This window comes from Magallana gigas, chromosome 10 (assembly GCF_963853765.1).
Source record: "Magallana gigas chromosome 10, xbMagGiga1.1, whole genome shotgun sequence".
NCBI lineage: Eukaryota > Metazoa > Mollusca > Bivalvia > Ostreida > Ostreidae > Magallana > Magallana gigas.
This window is the reverse complement of record NC_088862.1, coordinates 22,999,316-23,015,421: the sequence shown is the minus strand read 5'-3', so window position 1 is coordinate 23,015,421 and position 16,106 is coordinate 22,999,316. Positions and strand designations below refer to the sequence as shown.

The window sequence follows — 16,106 nt, the reverse complement described above, 5'->3', positions numbered from 1 at the left end:
AATTAGTCATACCTCTAGACGTTTCAGTTAATAATCAGTTGACTGAATTGTACAGCTTCATGCATAAATGTTTGTAGCATGTAAATAAAAATACCACAAATTTATTTAAAGTCAATTCTAGTTCAGAAAAGCAATAATACTTGCACATGTAATATATGAACAAACCAGTCCCGTCCTATTTTTCTAGACTAAGTATGAAATCAAACAATCCCATATGAATCACACAAGTCCAATGTACAGGTTTCATGGATATGACCGAAGTATTCATAACTATAACAACTTGACATTTTACAGAGTGAATGCAAGCATAGATCTACAATATTTCAAAAAACACTCTGCTTAATAAAACGAGCTGTTTAATTGCGTACACTATGAATTATTTCATCAACATATCAATCAAGAATCAAACGAGTTCAATAATTTTCGAAAATTGAACTAAACTTTGTTTTCTTCCGGGAACGTACACAATTGATGAGGCATTAAATAAAAGAATTGAATATTGAACCGATCTTTGGTTAACGACCTTTCCGTGAATTACTATTTGCATTTGAAGCGAGCTGTTTTGTAGAGTAAAATAATGGAATCACGACGTATCTGTGAATGTAAGTAAATATATATTTTGCATGATAATGAAATGTTGTTGTCTTACGGTTACTGTTTAAGCTTTAATATTTACAATTTATAATTTCTTTTAAAAAATGTTATCATGTTTTTTAATTCAATAATGGTAGAGATCTTGAGATGCTGTTTATAATTTTGATTCATTTAGTAAGAGGTAAGCGAAAATCACTTTATTAGGGTTTATTAGAGGAGAATCAATTGTTTAATGAATTTTTTTTTTGCATATATTATTCAATAATATAACCTTATATATATTTTATACGTATAGTTGTACTGTACGCTTAAACTTTGTATTTCGTTACTTAAACTGCATTGCTACCGTTTTATCAACGTGTTTCCAATTTTTAGATGTTTATGCCATGAAAATAGTATATATGACCATTTTGCTATTTATTGACGTCTCTGTGAGGTAGGTTCTATGTATTTGATTTTTTTCTTCTTACAAGTAGACTTCTTAGGGTATCATATCATGTTCTTTGTTATTATTTATCTACTATTATTCCATTCACCTCAGAATTAAGCTTTAACATTTTGTTAACTGAAAGGTGACTGCTTGGTAACTTAAATGTGACTAATGGTAACTTAAAGGTGACAGATTTGTAATTTAAAGGTGACTGAATGGCTACTTAAAAGTGACTGAATAAAAACTTAAGGTGATTGAATGGTTAGTTAAAAGTGACTGATTGGTTATAGATCTTTCATTTAGTTATTTTCTTTTACATTTGTTAGTTAACATTTTAGTTCAAGGATCCTCTTCAGTCAAAATGTGTGCACAGAGAAAAAAAATTATCATTATTTACTTTGGAACAAAATCAAACATGTATTTTAGGATTGTATTTTCCTTCTCTATAAAGGAAGGATAAGATATATTAAAAACAAGAGGGCTTTTAGTGCATCCTGAGAAATATCTGCTAAATTATGAATCTTTTATATTCCCGTAAGGCTAAACTTAAGTCATGTTATACTGTATTTTTTTAGCTCAATTAATGGCTAAAATTATGAACTCAAAATTTATTTAAAATTATTTTAGGTCTATTTGTCTTGAGGATGCTCTTTCATTCCACTATAGCGAAAAAGCCTGTGCATTTGACTACAATGATTTCAACAAATTATACAAAAGTAAGAATAGATTAATATATTTATACTATTCAATGGTAATCTTGTTCATTTATAATGTGCTTCTCAGCTAAGTATCTTATTACGATAATACAATTATATTTATGGCTTTAAAAGATTCATATGTTCTCATTAAATAGTTTTTAATAGTTTATTTTATTAAAAAAAAGATAAATATACATCATCGACTAAAACACTTAATAAGCCATGGATATTTTTATAACTATCCCAATTAGGTATTATAACCAATATTCTTTTGATTTTTTTTTTCAACTTTTAGCATGTCAAACGTTGCAGCATTCGATATTTTCTATTTGTATTGTGTTTCAGCATTGTTTATTTTCTTTTTGCAATATCAAAGAACAGTTCTGAATCGAATATTTACAAAGTCTATATTGTTTTTTATTTCCCCAAATTTTGTCATCAGTTAAACATAAATAGTTATAAAATACGTTTGATTGTGAAAATATTATTTACCAGTTAAAAGGTTTTTTCCGCGGCATCTTTTTTTAACGCAAATTAGAACCTTGAACAGTTTTGTAGAACTTACACAAATTTGATATTTTACAGTCAAAGTGAATAACAATAATTGATACACAACTGTTTCAACCTGTAATGTATACGTAATTGAGGGGGGGGGGGGCATCTAATATATATTTTAACTCCTCAATTTTAATGAAAATTTCAGATAAATTACACGTATTCTGTCATATGATATAACTACCGAAAATATTTTCAGAGATAGAACAATCATAAATCAGAAAAGCATGCATCGTTTCAGGTGATAGTAGCTCAGGTATTATTAGACATCGGTTAAAGCGAGGAACGTGACCAATTGAATTAGCTAGCCAATGAATTTTAAATAAACAATGAGACTTACAAACCTGTTCATGTAGTTAGACCCTGTTTATCGTACATTTACCTATCTTTTTGTTTTAAAGCAGAGATATAGTTCTATTACAGGATAAAAACTTTGTATAACATTTTCGCTGACTTATTTTCCGCAAATGGGATAACGTTGCGAGCAAAGCGGAAATTGGATACACGCTGGAAAAAAATATACAGTAAAACATGGTTATAGCGAACATGCTTATAATGAATTGACTTTATTACATGTTGTAAACTTGACGGATATAACGAATTCCGTTTATAACAAAGTAAAATCACCCGTCCCTGGCATTTTGTTATAAGCGTGTTTTAATGTATACGGTATTTCGTTTTTATTTATTAATCACTTATCTTTGTAGGTGATTCTAAGAGGTGTCAGATTGATTGTTCAATAGTTTCAACTAATCCAAATATATCGCACGAAATGGAAAAGAAATATGAAATAGCGAGGATGGAGATTTATTTTGTGTCATCTTCATATAATTTTTTGCGAGATAAAGCCTGTGGGGATTATGACAATACCCATTTTAACATTACCATTGGTTGTGCAGGAGAGTATGTTCACGGTAAGATTGTTCAAGACATTTAGATAATTATTAGCAACCTTACTTTGTTGTACATAACCATACTCAGTTTCTATTTCGACGCAAAGGAAAATCGTTTTTAGATAATTACAATATAAAACTAGAAGCTACCTTTTACATGATATAAATAGCCAATAAATAGAACCTATCTTACTCTTGTAGCTAGTTACTTGTAGCTTATTGCTAGTAGCTAAATATACCTTTCCGATTTAATTTAACACCTTTTCTCACTCCCTTGAAAACTCAAAAACATTTATTTTAGATCAGCCTGTTTGTTTGTTTGGGGTTTTTTTGTACACCTTAATGTTGTACACTATGAATTATTCTTTTATAACAGACCGTAAAATAGGCGAAAGCTGTGTTAGAGACCAGCAATGTGTTAGTGTCAATTCCACATGTAACGAGACGAGTGGGATGTGTCAGTGTAAGACAGGTCATGTGTACCATCGGAAGACGGACTTTTGTGAACCAGGTAAAGTAATGCAATTTTTTTCAATGAATTATCTTTGAAATCTGAGGATGGATCCGATGTGTGATTTAACGCACATAAAGACGGACAGACAGGAAGACAGACAGATACATAGTAACATAACTTGACATTTTAAACATCGTAACTAGAGAGTGCAATCAATGGTCAGTTTTACCAGTTATTATACACCTCGTAGACTAGGCAAACAATGTTTCGACTCTAAGCAATGCGAAAGAGGAAGCCAGTATTCAACATGTGAAGCTGGTGACAAGTATACCGAGAGAATAGAGCACTCGTTTGCCTGTTAAAAATAAACAAGTCATTCAAGGTACAATGTAATATTATTTGTATTATGACCGTTTTCCCCATCTTCTTTTTTTACATCATGCTCTTTATATTTTATAACTATATTTTTTTCTAATATCTACATGTACCATGAATGAAAATCATAGGATGAATTTCTGCTATTCAGTCAACTAAAATGAGACTGAAAGGTAACTGAAATGTGACTGAAATGTGACTGAATGGCATAGCTATAGCCATTTAGTCACATTTCCAGACCATTCAGTTAACACTGAGTTGACTGAATGGCAGAGATCCATTCTGTGAATACAGGATTGCTTATTTAAACTAGTGACGGTTTTTTAACAGAGCCTGGACTAAACGAATCATGTGACAACGCTTTACAACGCTCAGTGGCCACTCCAAATGGTATGTGTAATGTAATCACTGGGGTCTGTACGTGTGCTGGTCACGTGATGGTGGTGGACACGCGTGTCAACGGTATTTTAATATACCTCATTTGATTTAAAGTAACTAAGTGAAATCCTTTGATTCCTTTAAAGGACCACCTGATCAATCAACCTTTGACTAATTTTTTGGGGGTGTTTTTTGTTTTTGTTGTCCCCCCCCCTTTTCTTTTTTTTTGGGGGGGGGGGGGGCTTCTTTTTGCGTTTATCTTTTTGTTTTTCAATTTATCAGTTAAACTAAAATTATTTGCGCTCAGTTAAGCAACTCTTGATCTAAATTAAATGAGTTTGGTATTTTACAAGTACTTCTCTCAATATTTAGTTTTAATCTTGATTTTAGGACCGATATACCAACAATTTATTCTATATATGTTAGGTCGTATTTTGTTTGATAAAATACATAAAATCTGCAAGGAGTGTATGTCAGATCTTTGTGAAGACGTACACATTAAAAAGGCTTGTATATTGTTATATTATACATCTGCTAGCTCTTTTGAATGTGATATATGATATCATTTGAAGTTAAAATCACGACTTATATTTAAGTGTTTTGGTTCTTAGTTTTCTCTTAAATGCAAAAAGAACCAAGAAAAAAAGGAAACAAAGAAACGCAAAACAAAACGAAACGAGGCAATAAAAAAGTTAAAACAAAAACAGATAAACAAAGAAACAAAAAGTATAACATAACAAACATATCTTGATTTGTAGTACATGTAATCCATGGATAAAAGCTGGAAGAGCTCTGACTTTTTCTACATGCATTTCGATCTGCGCTTTGAACCCGTGGTTATTTTTAATCCTACCCACAAAGCTTGTTTTTAAATTTTGGCGATTGTGATCATTGAAGGATTAACCATCACATCTTTATGTGGAAATTTTATTGAATTAAAACAAGTCAATTATGTATAAATCCTTTTTATAACGATTTACAATTGTAGGTGTCAATATCATTCATTGATTGAAAAGGATGTTTGAATTTAATACTTAGTAATCATTATAACAAAATGTGTTTAAAATGAGTACTACAATTTGTTTTTTTTTAATAATACGTGTATCAAAAATACATATCAACCAGATCTAGATGCTATATAATAGAACAACTTGATACTCAAAATTTGATAAACTGACGGTAATAACAAAATCGATAAAAGATATTTGCGCGAGTAATAGATAATAACTGGCACTTTGATATTGACGAAATCAATTTATTTTTTCGACTCATGGCGCCGAAATGATGTAACATATGTATAAAGACACATTTTCCTTCTTTCTACTTTAACTGTCCATCTAATGAGGACTAATGTCAACAATCACTACCGTCCCATTTTCTACAATATTGTAGAAAAAGATGAAAGCTACTCAAAATGGTTTTGATTTAGATATTCAATGATTTGTTGTTTTTTTTCCAAATAAGTACAGCTTTTTCAATGTGTGTATATGTAAGTGTAAGTATTGCTTTGATTTCATTTTTGTCAACTTACATGTGTAATTTCAGTACGATAGATATACTTAATTTAATCAATTTAATCTACTTTTTTAATACCATATACTTTGTCAAATTTAAACAGATATTTTTTTTTCACATTAATTCAGATATTGCAATGTGACTATATGTAAGTCAAGGCTATTGCTTTGATTTCATATCCGTCAGCTTAATTTAAATACATGTACGTTAATTTCTTAATCACATTGTAAATCCATGAATTTCCCCCTCCTCCCTCGTCAATTTAACCTACTTCTTTTACAGAGTCATTGATTATTTAAAAAAATGGATTAAAAAGAATTATAACAACAAGACATTCCATATCCAGTTTTTTTATTAGGAACTTTTTTACTGCCATCTACTTTTTCTAATTTAAACAGATACAGTCGGGAACCATAACTCTGGCGTTGTTATAGGTAGTGGAGTGATCGGACTTTTGTTGGGAATAGCTTTTTGTGGAGCACTAAACTTGATCATAAATCGGTTAAGAAACCAATCTGGATTAAGGTAACACATAACATATGACACAGCAAACAAATGCATTTGAACAATTTCTTAGGTAGATTACTATATTTTTCTGTTCAATACATGTTCATTAATATTAGACGAATGATTTTTTGTGCCTGAGAACTAAAATCTGACAGATCAAGAGAAATATATTCTGCTTAAATTTCATTAATATAGAAAATTCATATTTAGTCTGTAATTGTTTATCATAAGCACACTGCATGTTTCTCATTTATTGATATGCAGTTTATTAGTTTGCTAAATATTTTTTTTATACTTTTCCACCAAGCGCAAGGTACTATCGATGCTATATTTTGAAAAGCCGTTTTCTACTCATCGTGTATTTTATACGTAAAATGTACATGTTTTATGCATTTGCTCTCAAAGTACTAGAACCTATATATCAAACGGGGAAATATCACTGGAAAGTATGAACTCCAATCCAACTTGCAATGAAATGAGCAACAATGAGGAGGAAGGAATTGACATTTATAACCATTTACATGAAGACCATATCGAGCTCTCTGTACAGTCGGATTATGAATACGCCCAACAACAAGTCACAGAGGAAGACGACTACAGTCACGTGACCACATTCAAAGCAAATCACATCCAGATCTCTGGAGACTATGGAGTGTTCAGCTGAAAAGAAGAATGAACTATTATTTTTCTTTTGTTAATCGAAGTTGCCACCTTTACAACAGAAGTATTGAAACTTGTTGTTTGAACAAATCAATCAATATTTGTTATTGTTCTTTGGAAACACATTTCGTATATTTACACGACAATTGTCCAAAAAAAATTATTTGGAAATTGCTTGATATAAGCAAGGATGCTGACACTAGTAAAAACTGTTCAATTAAGAGTCGTTGTTAGCTCAGACTTTTTGACATCTGATGTTAAATTTAATTAAAAAACGATTTGATAAAGATCAATTATAGCATATCACTTCTTTTAGTTTAAGAAAACCTCCGCTTGCTGATTCATATACAGTCATGTACTTTAATTAGCTGAAATCCGATCATGAAAAATTATAATGATGTAACAATACTTGTACACATAATTGAAGAGGCAATTTCTGACCAAAATATCCAAAGTCATATACATGTTTGCGTGCAATGAATATTCTCGACGTTTGATAGCAGTGTGTGTATTTCATTCAACTATTTTAAATATATATGTAATTGTATGAAATACCATGAAGTATTGCAAAAATGATTGTCTTTAATTACTGTGTTTTGTTTAAAGGTCATATGAAACGATTTTTAACACTATGATTTTCTTTCATAAATATAAAGCTTATAACAAATGTTAAAATACGTAAAGTTGCCATTGCATTACTGAGCAATAACCGTGAAAACTCAGCACCTGAAAAAATTCTTCCCCGCTTATCGTTCTTGATTTTGTGGATTTATGACGTCACACAGACCCACCGATGTAAACAATGCATCAAAACTAGTGTTATATTACAGTAGTTTAGCGATTCGATTTTAGTTAGTTTTGCATATATACGTGTCTTTCTTTTCAAATGAGATCATTTGATTTCGTAGTACAGATGACTTAGTTTCGTTAATGAATAAATCTAATATCAGCTTCTTACCAGAGTAAAATCATGATGAAGATCCCGCACTGCATTGAAATGCTCCAAACATTAACAGCTGATTAATGAAATTTCCTGATCCTTTTGAAATAGAAACATCATTTTCTTATTCGATACGTATAATGATAGAGCTACATTTAAAGGGAATTAAAGCATTCTAGTTCATTTGATTTATTTTGTCACATAAAAAAGTAAAAGGCAGGCCAATAAAAATGTTTGAGGCATTGTGTACATAGTTTGTATTTAAAAGCTGCTGTAAAATACCGCAAAATTATTCTTATAATTTTATTTTATAATTTTATTTTAAATGATATAAATGTCTGACTTATTGATTTATAAATGTAGCGATAGTTTGTATTTAAAAGCTGCTGTAAAATACCGCAAAATAATTCTTATAATTTTATTTTATAATTTTATTTTAAATGATATAAATGTCTGACTTATTGATTTATAAATGTAGCGATAATATGTACACGTGTATTAACGTTTTATTAAATTAGATCGCGGAAATATGGCATTTAAGGATTTCGAAATGTATCGGTAAAATAAATCGGTTGTTTGATAAAAATAGTTGTGAACGAATGTGAAGATAATCAACAGATTTTATTAAGAACAAGCATCAACAAAAATAAAAGAACGAAAGAAAACATTGCGGAAGAAAGTGAGATAGAAGGGATCTATGAGTAAACACTGCACATACACGTTGTGAAATCAAAACAACGCTCATGCAAGTACACGTTTCAAAATCAAAACATTTGAAGAAATTTCTCTTAGACTAAAAATAATTAAATGGTAACATATTTGTGAATTTGAAATCGAAACAAACAGTATAATCGTGAAGCGAATGAGGCACCACGAGGCCTATAAGTTGTTTCGAAAAAAAACTTAATAAATTGCATGAACATGGGAAAAAAGATCAGTTATTTTTGGATTTGACAATTTAATTGAAAAGATTAAAAGATTGAAATAAAACATATATATATACCTGCATATATCAAAATTATATTATACTTGCATGAAGATCTATGAAGAAAATCATTCATTCTCCGCGACGTCTCTAAACTGAATATGTACACGCTATCAAATATAAAGGCACGCAATTTCATTTCTTGAGAGAAAAAATACTGCCGTGGTTGATTATTGTATAATTATACAAGTTTTTATATAAAAAAGTGGGTTTTTTCTTTTAAAATGCTGCAAAATGACATGGGTATTTGTATTCACAACATAGCTGTATAAGGCCATTGGGTCTTACTGACGTCATAAGCAAGGGAGGTAAGCCGCGTAAGTCAATGTTCCTTTTCCCGATCAAGTGATTTTGATCGACTGTGACGCTCACATTTTGCATAAAATCTTAAAAGAACAATGTCAGTCTTATTAAATAGGAACTTATGAACTCATTCCCGTATATATCTCAATATGGTCAGGATATCGTTTCATATGACCTTTAAGTCATTGCGGAGAATGGGTGTTTACATGTTTCTATCGTTTCAGATTTTACTGCACAACTACAAATATAAAGTGTACGGTGTTTTTGCATTGCACACGGCATGAAAAGTACCCAAATGATAATGATACATTTGCGAGGTAGTCCTCAAACTCTCCAAATGGATAAAGTAGTTGAAATAATAGGTTAAAAAGTTTGCAAGGTTTCTATATAATTTATAGAAGTAAATGAACTAGACCCCAACTAAACCTTGGTTTTACGTTTTGATACTTCCTGGGTTTATTTTGGGTTTACTCCGGGTTTACAAGAGTTTACCCAGAAAAAACCCCAGAGTAAACCCAAAGTAAACCCAGAGTGGACACAGAGTGTAAACCCCGATTAAAAGTATACCCCTGAATGCAGACACTACATGTGTATTCGGAATATACAAAAGGCATGAATTACAGGCAGTAATATGGTAAGATAAAAGACGGGTCTCCTTCAGACTTAAATGCGTACAGTAGACCCCAAAAGCAATTCCAGAGTAAACCTAAAGTAATCCCCGAGTGGACCCCAATTTTCAAAAAGTAAACCCAGAGTAAACCTCAAGTAAACCCAAAAGTAAATCTAGGGTTTGGTTGGGGTTTACACTGGTGTTAAGTTGGATCTGATCGATACTGTACCTCAGAAATTAATTTTATTTCATTTTAGTGAGATGCAAGTTCTTAAAACTAAAACAAGTGACTAGACTGTTTAAATTCCAACTGCTTGACAGACGACATGCCATTAAAAGTAGACTGAGTCGGCTGAGACTGAATTCGACTTCTATTAGATTACAAATTCGGAGAATATCTCTCTTTAAGAAAAAACCTTTATTATCTAACAATTAAGCAAATCATTGAATACACAAATCTATTTTTCTATTATTTTCTACAAGTCTATTTTTTTTTGGATAAGACTGATCCTGGATTGGTTGATGACTTTGTTTATAACTTTCATCTCTAGGGTTTACGAACCATCATTTTAACTTCTTTCATTGAGTAACCATGATCTTTCCAGGTTTTCCACTCAATCCCTTCGCCATAATTTGTGTTCCCATACTCCCCGTTAAGATTTGCCCAGTGACAACTGCTATACCACCATCCTCCGTGAAATTCCAATCCACAATTTCTTTCCCATATATCGTTGTCATTGTCAAACGTACTGAAAAACATTCCGTCACTGTACGACATGCTGTCCCCTGGAATACAGAATTAAAATAACACGTTCAAACGTTACATTATTTGTTTAAACCCGAAACATAAATACCATAGATTGGCAACTGATCATAATCTCGCAAAATCTTGAAGTCCCTATTATAAAGTATTCCCAGTTTAAATCAGTATATCTTTTCTTTTCAACAAATACATCAAAATATAAACAGCAAAATCATATTACAAAACTTTCAAAATATTACACTTTCATGAGTTTGTGTTTTATTTATAATATAAAGAGAGGAATTTTAAGAGGCAGTTGGCTATCCGTCGTCCGATATTTCGCCGATGTTTTATATCTGGCCAATATATTTTCAATATATTAATCTTATTTCTCTCTTTTTTTTAAAAGTCTGAATCCATTGCACATTTTTCATAAAAACCAATATACGTTTGGTTAAAGATAAATATATCAATTTACAAAGATGTATTCTCAAAGTAAGGTTGGTCAGGTAACATATTTCAACAACAAAATACGCTAATGGCGAATTTGCTAATCCATGTTATTTATGTCTCTGTTTTAATTCAAGATTACTTCTTTACTACTTTAATGTTGCAACGAATAGGTAATCGTAATCTTACGCATACGTCGCAATCGATAAAAAATGTAACTCTAGCTTGTTGCTTTGTGTGATGTTAAAGTCGATGTTATTTTCAATGGTACTACTTAGTAAACCTTAATAGTGCTCCGCACAAATAAAGATATATATATATATTTTGTATTGATAGGGTCATTGACCACGAATTTACGTATCCTTGAAACTGTAATTTTCAATTTATCCACGAAAATTGATGCCCTTGAATATTAATGAAACCACAGTATATATATATATATATATATATATATATATATATATATATATATATATATATATATATATATATATATATATATATATATATATATATATGCAAATAACTACAATGTTTTGTTATAAATTTAGTACACGTTACACTGTTTCCTTTAAAAGATGAAGAACAAATTATTTGAAAACAAAACCGTCATTTTTTTATATATATTTGAGAGAGTACCTGCATTCCCAGAATAACCTGTTACATTCAGTCTATATCTGAGGCTGTCAGATTCAACATTAAATGTTGAATACTCTGCATACTTCCAAACACAGTCATTGTCCATCAGTTCTATTCTAAGGTAAGTGTAGCCATCATTTGTTAATTCATGGATGTTCCAGTTACCTTAAATTGCAAAAAACAATTTCTTTGAGAAATAAATTTATTAGCACTTTTTAAATTTCTTTTTTACGATATTATTTCTAGATGAAACTTTCATTTGTTTACAATTTGATTGTGATTAAAAATCAAGATCTAATGAACCACCAGGGCAATACCCTTGGGAAAATGGTTACAAATGAAAATGTATCATCCTTTTATTAAGGAAGTATTTTAATACATTTTTACTGTTTTTACAATATTTACAATATGAATATTTATTTTTGTAACAAATATCATACCTAACCAAAACTCTGAGTCGTATGACCCAAAGCCGTTTTCGTAGTCTATCCAGTTTCTCGAAAAAATTTCTGATCCATCAAATCGTCTCTGAATGAGCTTTTTACCGATAAAAAAAATAAAGTATACATGTAATAAGGAATTTATATAACACAAAGTGTGCTACCAACTGTATCGAGGATATCTACATGAATATTAAGTGATTTTATAAATACTTTAATAGTAATGTTTCTAATGACCTGAACTAGAAAACAGTGAAATAAAAAAGAGCATGACAATCAAACTGGATTTACATATATTGATCATGTGTACTTATAGGTACTGGCGGTAGAATAAAATTCTTTAAAGTATACACAATTATTTCAGAAAATGTTGGTTTGGAAAGACAATGTATTTTTTTAATAATAATAATAATAATACATGTAATAATAATAATAAAAATAATAATAATAATAATAATGACAGTATATAAGGATCTGTTGATGGCTAACGTAATGTGCCGTTTAATAACTTCATACTAATGTTTTAACTTAATTTTTTTCTTAACGTTAATACTTTAAAACAATGTTGGATCAATATTGAAAATAGAATTTATGATGTGAAATACAAAGATATATATTCAAAAACTAGGTATTTAAAACCATGGAGGTGTTTGAAAATATTTCTTAAGTGTTTGAAAAAGGATCAGATATGAAAAAGCAAGGGGTATATGTAGTATACACCACACGTAATGGATAAATAGCAATGTTTCGTGGTTGAATGTCAAACAGAGAGAGAGAAAGAGAGAGAGAGAGAGATTATCACCATCCATTGATGATTCCTCTGATTACATAAGGTGGATATGGTTCGTCCATTCATTAATTGCACAGAGCAATCATTATCTGTCCCTACAGCAAAGTAGATTGTAATAATCACAATTAAAGTTTATTAACATATATACAGGTGTACATGTAGCATTTTTAGTGTAAAGGAAGAATATTTAAAAATTATGTATATTTTCTTCAGATGATAAAAATGATAATCAATTTTGTTTTTATTTTAAATGGTTATACTGTCAATCATCTTATCTTAAAAGAAAAAAAGTGTTGGAGACACCATCATTCATAAAATAGTATCATTAGAATTGCTGATCGTTTTTAGAAGAATTAATTGTGTTTTTTCTATATACTTAATTAGGTTTTTTAAAAGTGTTTTGGTATAGTACAGCTGTACCACAAAAATAGGATGTACATGCACAAAGTAAAGCAAATGCGATCTCTGTAAGTTGATATTTTCTTTAGAAATTGATGTATCAAAAACTGTGTAACATGCAGTCAAAAACATAGCATATAACTTTATGGTGAAACACAAGCGGGGTTTTCATTATTAACAAAATGAAAGTAACATTAAAAGGTCAGCTTTTTAGAATTAAAGAATTGGTGACAATTATATAAATTTTAGTAAAAAGGAATTATTTCTTTAATACTATGAGATAATCAAATACGGTCGGGTGTGATCAAATCTACCATAAAGCATATCGAGCTTTAATGGATATGACTAATCTATATCGTATCTAAACTATACTAAAATCATAATTTCTAATTCTTCAATAAAATAAAAATAATTTAGTTATAAATAGAAGATATCCAGATTGTGTGATTTTATAGCTTCTTAATCCAACGATTAAAGATGAGAAATATGATGTGCATTACTAGTATGTGTTTTGTTTAGATTTCATTTTAAGATTTAAAATCAATCGGATTTTTTTTAAAGTAATGAACACGTCCAAAATTTGCATTTCTCACTAGTTTTTCTCTTTAATTCGAAAATTAACAAGTTTTCAGTAATATTTTTAGCCGAAAGATGCTTAAGTGTTGCCATCACTCGCAACGAGTCATTAAATAAGCCTTTGTCATTTAAGCAATATTGTCATTTTGCAATATGTTTATAATATTGCTGATCAAAGTATAGTGTGCAAAAAATGCGAGCATGCGTTGCCATCAAAGTTGATTTTTACATGCATTGAATTGATCATAAACTTATTTTTTCTTATCAACTCGATAAGGGATCCGTTTCAGTTTATCTGCAATCTGAGCGTTCAACTGAAACTCAAAATGACTTTAATTATTTCAATTAACATTTTTCTTTTATTTGAATCGATATCAAGATTAAAAATATATGTTTAATTTTGTTTATAACCACTACAAAAAATTAATGAATCAAAATGTAAAAAAGTCATATTACCAATATTGATTCCAGTGGACTACAACAACACAAATCAATGAATTAGTTATCAAAAACAAAAGAAATGATCGTATTTAAAAAGATACATTTATATGAGTGAAGTGTAGTACCTTCTGATATCGAACGGTTTCGTCTGATGTCGTGTGGGATGGTATTAGAGCAGAAAATCCGTACAAAAGGCGACATCGTTTTGCTTCACCTCGTACGATATCCACTCCAACACATTGCGATAAAGCATTACAAGGCACGCAGCATTGTAACCGAGCGGAAATTGTCGAGTTATCTATTTCAAACTCGTTCAGAATGCATGCATTTGATTGTGTCGAGCCAGATTGCACTATAAAAAGTTATTTTCCACTTTGGATGAGCTACTCATTTGGAGTTTTTCCGAAAAGACTAGGAAACAAATTATTCTAAGGAACTGCATGACGCCCCGAAGAAATGTATGTTTCCCGTCGATAGGTTAAGTTTTCTTTGAAAAAACGTGGTATTATTCGAGCTTTTTATGATCGGTTTCCCTTCTCAAAACTCCAAATTTCGATTAAAAATATAAATCAATTTATGAAGTGTTTAATGAACTAAAAATTAGTTCAAAGTTTATAAAAAAGTTAATATCTTTATAAAATTGTAAACTTTCACAGTATATTTTTATCCTTAAGGAAACTCTTGAAAACAATTTTTAATTTTAAGATGTTAAAAAAGAAATGCTTGTCAACCAATAGATAGCTTTTAAAGCAGCGTGAATTACGATCAAACTAAAGAAACAAATGTTTACCTACTTAGTCAAGACAGTTAATGATTTCTTTGTAACTTTAAGAGTAGGGGTCCGATTTCATATCAAGTTTTATATTTGCGTTTAACAGTGGTTTCATTTAGTATGTGTATAATAATATGCTTCAAAAAATTTTCCCAGACATTTAAGCGATATTTCAATGGCAAATCGATACAAAAATCCTCCAACACTGATTGTTTGTTCAATGAACATAACATATATATGCTTATATTATCTAAGTCTTCTTCAGACTTTAAAGTAAACAATAACGAATGTAAAATGTTTTACACGTACGTGTAAAATATAAAACATTTGCATAGTTAAAAAAAAATTCTAATTGGGTATTTTTAAGTAATTATGTTACTTTTTGAAGATTTGTGTTTTTAAATTATTAGGAAAAAACTGTGTGATCAAAAGAAATATTAATAATATTATAGCATGAAAAACTTTCAAAAGGACGTGGTATAAGTACATGTATTACTCAAATTGCAAATGCGTTGCTTTTACTTTGGTAACATAAGTGATTTATTCAAAAATATGACGTACATATGTTAAGATATGTTTCCGACAGTTACAAAGGATGTCTTGAAAAGCTCATTAGTATATTTACCACACTTTGAATCCATGATCTTGAATTCGTTCCGTGTTGAAATTTGATATTTCTCAAGAGCAAATTAGTTACACAACAGTTTACAATATTTTCATTTAATATAATTTTCAAAATTATTCTTTGCATCTTAACTTCTGTAACGCAGTACTTTCTTTCGAATGAGCGAACAGAAACGCTTTTTTTTTACCTGATACTTAATATGTTATCATCAAACTCGATGGTGTTGGTCTATAAGTTCCTGTAAAAAAATTTGCTTTTAATAAACATATAGAAAGTCTTTGTAGATTATATAAATGGATTATGAAATCATTTGACATTACTTTATATCATCACAT

General features: G+C 29.9%; 1 protein-coding gene across 2 annotated transcripts; it reads left to right on the top strand.

Annotated features, from left to right (window-relative positions):
- Positions 1 to 875: 875 nt before the first annotated feature.
- Positions 876 to 7,563, top strand: LOC105327864 (uncharacterized). 2 transcript variants are annotated; one of them, XM_066073273.1, is made up of 7 exons: positions 876 to 1,030; positions 1,652 to 1,740; positions 2,985 to 3,191; positions 3,547 to 3,681; positions 4,330 to 4,389; positions 6,291 to 6,417; positions 6,805 to 7,563. In XM_066073273.1, exons 1-7 carry the CDS (start codon positions 981 to 983, stop codon positions 7,061 to 7,063), a joined length of 927 nt encoding a protein of 308 aa, XP_065929345.1. In that variant the 5' UTR covers positions 876 to 980; the 3' UTR covers positions 7,064 to 7,563. The 2 variants fall into 2 exon arrangements, with proteins under 2 accessions (XP_065929345.1, XP_065929344.1); XM_066073272.1 differs by having other exon boundaries at positions 4,330 to 4,461.
- Positions 7,564 to 16,106: the final 8,543 nt, after the last annotated feature.